This window comes from Nilaparvata lugens, chromosome 12 (assembly GCF_014356525.2).
Source record: "Nilaparvata lugens isolate BPH chromosome 12, ASM1435652v1, whole genome shotgun sequence".
NCBI lineage: Eukaryota > Metazoa > Arthropoda > Insecta > Hemiptera > Delphacidae > Nilaparvata > Nilaparvata lugens.
In genome coordinates, this window is record NC_052515.1 from 915,283 (window position 1) to 924,767 (window position 9,485).

At 31.1% G+C, this 9,485-nt stretch overlaps 1 protein-coding gene across 8 annotated transcripts in view; it reads right to left on the reverse strand.

The window, feature by feature from the left end:
• LOC111049773 (probable cytochrome P450 49a1) overlaps positions 1–8,306 on the reverse strand; it is a 28,470-nt gene extending 20,164 nt beyond the window's left edge. Inside the window, exons 1-4 of one of the 8 annotated variants that reach the window (XM_039438612.1) lie at positions 8,177–8,281; positions 7,809–7,976; positions 6,890–7,154; positions 1,362–1,598 (exon numbers count right to left, since the gene is read on the reverse strand). In XM_039438612.1, coding sequence (XP_039294546.1) covers positions 1,362–1,587 — 226 coding nt within the window. In that variant the 5' untranslated portion in view covers positions 1,588–1,598; positions 6,890–7,154; positions 7,809–7,976; positions 8,177–8,281. Of the gene's footprint in view, positions 1–1,361; positions 1,599–5,207; positions 5,489–6,758; positions 7,155–7,808 lie in introns of those variants that run through there. The other 7 variants (XM_039438608.1, XM_039438611.1, XM_039438605.1 and 4 more) reach the window with 7 other exon arrangements.
• Positions 8,307–9,485: the final 1,179 nt, after the last annotated feature.

The window sequence follows — 9,485 nt, forward strand, 5'->3', positions numbered from 1 at the left end:
AATGAATTAATGCTGGGATAAACATTGAATGCGATTCAAATAATTATAACATAATATTGTTATGTAGCTAAATAAATTGATGGTGTTTCAAAATATAATTGTTGACTCTCTGAAAAGGATACTAAATAATATCAATTCCACTTGGGTGGGACTGACAAAAGGATAGGTAGAAAATCAATGTCTATTAGATGCTTTAATTATAAACAATTCCACTATCTGTGGTCTCATTCGGCATTCTCTATATAGATCTCTAATTATAGTCGAAATTAATTTAGTAATAAATTCAACTGAAATAAATAACTATTCCAGCTAGTGTACCATTTATATAACTTTCAATAAGATATTCCTAGGCTTCAAGAAGTAGCCTATATATGTATAGTGAGGTCCACGTTATAATGGCAGTGTTTATTTAGCAATGGTATTGCTATCCTTGTCTTATCATTCAACAAATCGGATAGCGCTATCTCTTCCTCGCTTTCTGTTGCCAGATCGTCTTTTAAAAATGTAGAATTAATATTAATTAACAAAATATATCATCTTAATTATGAAAATTCATTATGAAAAATATAATTTCTTGCTTGATGAAATATAATTGATTATTTTAAACGAGAATGAAAAGCTAATATTACATCAATAAACCTGTATCAGCTACCGTCTATAGGAATAGAATAGAATCGCTGCCTTTATTTTTTACCTAGGAGGGCGGAGTTAGGGCGCAGCCGGTCAACCCTCAAAGGCATTGACAAGACAGAGGATCGGCAACGTTTTTCTACACTGTCATTATAACGTGGACCTCACTATAGTAGAATAGTAGAGAATTCAATTTCCAGTAGAGTATTGTAGTGTAAAGATGAAAAAAAATTTGGTGTTTCGTTCAATAATAATTTAATTGGGATTCTCCTTTAATAATAATTAATGTATTGTTGACCGAGCGAAGTGAGGTCTAAGATTCAAGTCGACGGTTTGGCATGCTCTTAATGTATAAATATTTATATGTTTATATGTTGCGCATTTACGGCGAAACGTGGTAATAGTTTTCATGAAATTTGACAGGTATGTTCCTTTTTTAATTGCGCGTCGACGTATATACATGGGTTTTGGAAATTTTGCATTTCAAAGATAATATAAAAGGAAAAAGGAGCCTCCTTCATACGCCAATATAAGAGTAAAAATCAGGCTGTAGAATATTATTAATCATAAATCAGCTGACAAGTGATTACACAGATGTGTTGAGAAGCCAGTCTATTGCTGTATTTCCATAAGGTCTATAGTTTCAATCAGGTACTTGTGGATGAGAATACTGCGTGAGGTCTACTGTTCACAGAACTACTAGTGTGATGTAGTAGTAGCTTATTACTAACCAACAAACGGAAGAAACCTCCATGAGTTGCCAAGTACTGGCATCGGTCTGGGCCCTGGCACTTCCGAATAGGACTTGACCCCAATAGCAGCATTGGTGGTCACTCCATGATCAGCTGATTCCGGTAGCACTTGACTGCTCACTCCTGACGATTTCTGTCTCAGCTTAATCTGGCTGTGACAATTCAGCCGACGTCTCAACAGTCTTGCCAGTAATTGAGTCTTCATCTTCCTTGTTTCTGCAGAAACAGAAATTCGATCAAAATTTAAAAAAATATATTTTATGGAATACATAGACCTATACAGTAGCCTATAGCATAGAGAAACAATAGCGTAAAGTAGATATCCCATGATATAGGGAATTTATGTCGCAACTTTTACTGTTATCTCAAGCCGATTACTGTCGATTATTGTCAATTCTTACTGTTTTGTTGGGGTGATAGTGTATGAACGGCACAGTATGAGAGACTACCAGCGTCACACAGCTGCATAGGAAAGAACTACGTGAACTATCGGCTTGGGATAACAGTAAAAGGTGCGACATAAACGCCCTATACCATGGGATATCTATGCTATCGTTTCTCTATGCCTATAGTGAGGTCCACGTTATTATGGCAGTGGAGAAAGATAGGAGAACAATGTTGCCGATCCTCTGTCTTGTCAATGCCGGTAGCTGATACATGCTATAGGTTTATTGATGTAATATTAACTGTTCATTCTAGTTTAAAATGAACAATTAGGCTATATTTTATTAAGCAAGGAATTACAGTATATCTTTCAATGATTTCAAAATGAATTTACATATTCAAGATGAAATTTTGTCATCTTTTTACAAAAAAAAGATGAATATTTTGTCAATTAATTATAAATTCTACATTTTTAAAAGACGATCAGAGCAATGCATTGTCTCGTCAATGCATTCTATAGATGATATCTGATACAGGTTTATTGATGTAATATTAACTGTTCATTCTAGTTTAAAATAAACTATTATATTTTATTGGTCAAGGAATTATATTTTTCAATAATTTAATGATGAATTTTCTCTATTAATATGAAATATTTTGTCAATTAATTATTAATTCTACATTGTTAAAAGCCAATCTGGCAACTGAGCAAAGCGAGAGAGAGATAGCGCTATCCGCTTTGTTGAATAATAGACAATGATAGCAATACCATTTCTAATCAAACACTGCCATTATAACGTGGACCTCACTATAGTTTATTTTTTAAGATATTTTTCTTGGGTCACTTCCGTGTTTTGTATGGACACGTTCAGCTGTTGGTCCCGTCTGTCTACAAACATTCGTTAGGTCATGTGAGATGCCCTGAAATTGATCATTCTGAAAACTTTGACACTAGTACCTGAGCCAGCCACCTCACTTAATATTATTATTTTTAGTAGTAGTTTATCAAGTTTATACCCTACATAGTTTTACGGGTTGTAAGTAGACGACTATCCTATTAAATTAAGCGAGCAGTTTCTGTATTTATATATCTGGTTATTTTTATATCTGGCTACTCATGTTTAACGGATCTCGAAAACGGCTCTAACGATTTTCACGAAATTTGGAACATAGTAGGTTTATGATATAAAGATTCGATTGCACTACTTGGTCTCATCCTTGGGAAAACTCGCTGAACGACATTAAAAGGATAATATTCATTCTTGGCTGAAACAGCTGTGGATAGTAAAAAAGTGAGTGAGCGAGTGAGTATGTGAAAAATAAAAATATCGCATCCCCGAAATTCATAAGATGACGTATAACCAGCTGTGAAATATAAAACCCGATCATTTCAGAGAATTGTGTTCTGTTTATCAATAAATAATAATAACGAGCGAAGCTCGGTGCCCCGATATTAAATCTTATTCTAATAAACTGGAACAATAAATCAGTTAGATTCCCACAAATCAGTGACAGAGTGCTCGTGCGCGGTACAGTGAAAATTCCCAACTGAATGGGAAGCATAGTTGTATTCGCAAGGAGTGCTGACAGTCTAAAGATAATCTTACTATATATTTGAATCACACTTCTTCTATTTGAAAAGGTAGATTCATAGCTCATCAGTTTTGCAACATATTTACTTCACGAAATGGTCCTAATCACTGTTAAATATTGCCAATTTCAATGTTTATTTCAGTACATGATTGTAGTATTTGGCTTCACAAGCACATTTTCAACAGTAGGTCTACTAAAACATTCTTGTTATAATTTTAGTTTTTTTTTCCAATTGTTGATAATTTAGTTACTTTACCTACTGTTGAATATTGCCAATTTCAATGTTTATTTCAGTACATGATTGTAGTATTTGGCTTCACAAGCACATTTTCAACAGTAGGCCTACTAAAACATTCTTGTTATAATTTTAGTTTTTTCCAATTGTTGATAATTTAGTTACTTTACCTACTGTTGAATATTGCCAATTTCAATGTTATTTCAGTACATGATTGTAGTATTTGGCTTCACAAGCACATTTTCAACAGTAGGCCTACTAAAACATTCTTGTTATAATTTTAGTTTTTTTTTCCAATTGTTGATAATTTAGTTACTTTACCTACTGTTGAATATTGCCAATTTCAATGTTTATTTCAGTACATGATTGTAGTATTTGGCTTCACAAGCACATTTTCAACAGTAGGCCTACTAAAACATTCTTGTTATAATTTTAGTTTTTTCCAATTGTTGATAATTTAGTTACTTTACCTACTGTTGAATATTGCCAATTTCAATGTTTATTTCAGTACATGATTGTAGTATTTGGCTTCACAAGCACATTTTCAACAGTAGGCCTACTAAAACATTCTTGTTATAATTTTAGTTTCTTCTAATTGTTGATAATTTAGTTACTTTACCTACTATTGAATATTGCCAATTTCAATGTTTATTTCAGTACATGATTGTAGTATTTGGCTTCACAAGCACATTTTCAACAGTGGGCTCACTAAAACATTCTTGTTATAATTTTAGTTTCTTCTAATTGTTGATAATTTAGTTACTTGGAAAAGTGTGACTGGTAGAATCATGAAACTATAGTCCAGTGTTCAAATATAGTGAAGAATCTATAATTTCATCATTGAAAATTATTTTAATGTAGTTTAGATCTCTAATAAAAATTGAGATATCTCTTTATAATTATAGATATAACGCATATTGTTATGATAACTCGAGCTCACGCACAGGCCTTTGTTGCCTATGTAAGCTCTTTCCTATAAGATACAAGAATTTTAAAATTGTTATAGCTCAAGAGTTTTATTGTTTAGTATAGTTCTATATTTTGTTGTTTGTTTTTAGTAGGTATATTATATCGTTTCTTGAATTGTATAAACTTTATTGCTCAAGATTCTATGTAACTGCTTTGAATTGTATTCAGAATGAAAAAATAAATTGAAATTGAAATTGACAAAAATTTATAACAGTCTTTATTCAGTTTTGCAATAAATTGCATGTGCCAGAAAATTGTTATCTCAAATTATGAATCAATATTATTATCCAAAATCATTCTCTACATCCAAAGATTAAAATATGAATAAAAGAGATTTTAATAGTTGACACCAACGTACCTAGAATACATTTATTTATTTTCATACAAAAAAAATATGTGGAGGCAAACAGGAAACCCCAAAACTTGCCTCCTTAACACAAGTTACACAATACAAATGTTATAAAGATATATAAACTTAGAATAAAAACATGAATCTCTAAACAATCTTGATGGATATTGTCAGTTCTACATAATATCTTACACAAAATTTATTTATTCCACCTTAATATGAAGAAATTCCACACTTCTGCTCATAGTGTAAATTTGATTAAAATAGAAATATAATAATTAAAAAAAAAACTTACTCTTCTATCACTGGTTCTGGACTCTGCTCTCGACGAAAGTTATTCAAACCCCTATTGAATGCATTGGAAGTTAGGTGTGCACTTTTATGCAGGACACATAAAACAACTAAGAATATATAGAACACAGGATTTGGTTTGCAACAACAGCACAATATAGATATGAATCCTATGTAACAGGCTATTATCAGCATTCTAGTTTAGAATTTTTAAAGTGTTCGTTTGATTTTGTTAATTATAGCTATTTGTGAACATTATTTTTAGTGTGATTGTTTTTTCCCTGTCTTTTAAAGTGTAAATCGTTGGTTTAGAGAGTATAGTATAAAAAAATTGAAAATGGCATTAGTAGCGAAACGTCGTGTCGTGACAAAATAATTTAAAAGGGCACTCAGATCTATATTTTTATTTATATAATAATAAAAATAAGGGCTGTGGTATGGATCTGGAAAGGAATACTTTTGAGCAAGGGTTTCTTGTGCCCTAATTATAGTCACTTAACAAAATCGAATACCGTAACTAATTTAATATTGTATGAATAAATGAATATTTCACACTATTCCAATATAACTGTTCTGCGGTCTTACACTTTTGATATTATAGCAGCAAAATTCTATAGCGGTTCACTTATTATTTTAGCCTACTCATCATTTTATAGGCAATCACAAATTGATTTTATTGCTAAAGGTTCTAGAAAATATTGGAAAAGACATTTTATATCAACAAGTAGGTACATTCTTGATGCAACACTGAATATTCTATACATGCGATAACAATTTTGTAGATGATGAGACAAAGATTTTATGAATTCTAAGATTTTACAGTAAGAAAGTGATTGCAAATTATATTTTATTATATTACTGATGATATATCATAATTATATTATTACATGATGAGATAAAGATTTTATAAATTCTAAGATTCTACAGCGAGAAAGTGATTTCAAATAATAATTTATTATATTACTGATGATATATCATAATTATATTATTACATGATGAGATAAAGATTTTATAAATTCTATGATTCTACAGTGAGAAAGTGATTTCAAATAATAATTTATTATATTACTGATGATATATCATAATTATATTATTAGATGATGAGATAAAGATTTTATAAATTCTAAGATTCTACAGTGAGAAAGTGATTTCAAATAATAATTTATTATACTACTGATGATATATCATAATTATATTACTATAGACACTGAGGTTTCTATAAATCAATGGAAGGAACACACTTTCACATAATAACATACGACTCAACTATATTTGCAGTTAGCTATTTCAGATTTACGGTACCGTACAACGTTTTTGCACATATAATACAGTGTTTAAATTATTCTAATTGGGAATATATAATCTTGAAAGCGGTCGAATCTAACTATCAATTTCTTGTATAATTTTATAAATATATATCTTATAATATAGTTCTGTTTATGATATTATATATCTACTATAAATTTCCTGTCATTTCTATTATATTCTACCTATTTTGGATAAATTTCTTGTATTTTATTTCTGGAAAATGTAAAGTAGTGTGTTTTCTTCTAACCAAAAAATTTGAATTTAGTCACTGATTCTAAATGGGATTATAACCATCACATTGATATCTTCAAATGGATATTATTTCAAACACTGAACACTGATTGAAGGTCTTAAAAATGTTTCAAACTCAACACACACCTGTACACAGCAAAAGATGAGGTCAAACTGATTATCAGAGCCTGAAGTTCCATGTACACACTCCTCCTTCTCTCCTCCTTACACCTCTTCTTCCTTCATCCTTCCTTCCCTTACTCCTTTTCCATGTTCTGCGTGGCTGAATATTGCGAGAGAAAATGTTTTAGCTTCTTCTTCTCCACCAATGTAATGAACCGGTTTTTGTGAACTCGCTAGATTGTAAGATGTTGGAAGAATTTGGTGAGAGTTCAAGAGAGAGACGTATGTACTGTTGTAGAATCGTGATAGAAAGAGATGAGAACATTTTTCAGTGAAGGGAAAGAGTGATGATGAATTGATGATAACCTGGGACTTGGGTTATCAATGGAGAATTATTGTCATAAATCACAAAAGATTTAGGAAGAATAAAAAATATGTCTTGAATGATGAAATTAAATTTCCATGAAGGATGGATTTCATTGAAATTAACAATATTATATTGCTCTCATCTTTTTTTTAATATTGCTCATTTCTATAATTTATTATTGTTTCGTATCCCCTACCTCAGTTCTTTTCTTATAAAACGAAGTATCGAAAAACATCAACCAAATACACTCGTCTATGTAGCCTATCTCCTTTTCAGTAAAACCATTACCGATATTCTAAAAGATATTAAATGAGAATCTAATCTAATTTGCTTAATTGAAATCAAATGAAAGACTAGCTGGCCTCATGTTTACAAAATTGAATAAAATTGTTTATGTCACATGTTTCATCTAATGCATCAGGTCTTCCTATAGTAGGCCTATGTCCTGTATGTCCTAATCTCGTGTCTATCTCAACTTTCTTGAAATCTGATAAGAATGGTACATAGATCTTAACTTAGGAAAATCATAACATAGAATACCGTATTATGTAAATGAAAAGAATCTCAATTACTTACACAGGTAAGCCTCTAGGCTCTAGACTATAATGCCATCATCGAGCTAGATAATATTATATCAATGTCCTTACAATACGATGATGAATCCTCACACACCACACAACATAATATTATAAAGATTATACTTTTAAATTCCACACTCAACATTGGAGAATAGAAACAATTGAGCTGCGTTTACATCAAAGTTATTAACAAAATGTTCATTTCTCCGTCCTTATAGATTCTATTAGATTGAACATAACTTATCATACACATGATGAACATATGTGTTTGTCAAGTTCCATTCAATCTAATAGAATCTATAAAGAGAGAAAAATTAACATTTTGTTAATAAATTTGGTATAAACGTGTAGCTTTACAGCACTCACAATAATTAATTCTGAGAAATAACGAAGATTTAAACACTTTTTGACAGCGCAAACCAAAAATTTATTTCTAAAATTCGAGAAATCCAATCACTTCACTGATAGCAAATGCGGATGATACTTTACAAGACTGGAAGTGGACAGGTTCTCTTTCACCCAGGTTTTTTTTGAGTCAAGTGAGAGTGAATTATCGACAGAGAGAGAGAGAGTCAGAGAGGGATAGAAAGAAAGTGAATTATCGACAGAGAGAGTGAGAGAAAGAAGAAAGTGAAAAAAGAAGACAATAAGTAGAAGAAAGCGAAGAAGTGGAAGGAGAAAAGTACCAACTGTCAGCAACTCTCATCAAATAACATCCATACTTCTTTAACAGTCAATTATGACAGATTAAAGTGAATTGTTACACTACCTACTAGAGGAGAGAACAACATTGTTGACAAGCGTTACGCGCTCGGCCTAGATTTAAAGTAGCGCCTTCACTAAAAATTGTCAGCAATGGGAATGGGAAGCACTGATGCTATTTCCATTGGAAATAATGACAGTTGTAGATGTGAATTTGAGAATATAGAGAGTTGCTATCATGAATCATGACTTTTTTCATCTCTGTCTGGAGACTTTGTTCAAGGTCAATAATATAGATATGGATATTAACCTGTTTTACTCTTGCTTGATGCTGGTATCAGGAATAAAAGAGTGGATCTTCAGAATATTTACTCATTCATTCATTAAAAAATTCATTTATCATTGGAAGATTTACTCATTCATTCATTAAAAGATTCATTAATAAATTGCACATTGGAAGATTAACAAGTCGATACATCATAACTTAATCCAAAAAGACTTTACTGCAATATTGATTTGAATGAACTATTATGTGTTTTAACAACTTGCATACGGTACTTTTAAACTTTTCCATAGAGAAAAATATAAAAATGAGACAACATAGCTGAAGCCCTGTTTTCCAATCAATCTTTGCTCTGAAATAAATATGATTTTGTTCTTATGGGGGCGTTCACAATTAGAATGGCGTCCAATCTGCCAAAATAATGTTGACTTCAGAGAATTCCTTCAACATGAATGTGAAAACCTGCAGAAATGAATACTATTATTGAAATATCTCAATAACCATTTTGCTAAATATGTTTTTGGTGGAAACAATATGTTCTAAGAATGGTAAAATCTCATGTAAGACTAAATTTGGAGTCCAATGCAACTTGGCCCAAGCTCATAATCTCCTATAGCTATTGAGATATTTCAAAGAAATATGCAAGATTCAGTACATTTAATGAACATCTCATAAATACTCATACTTACT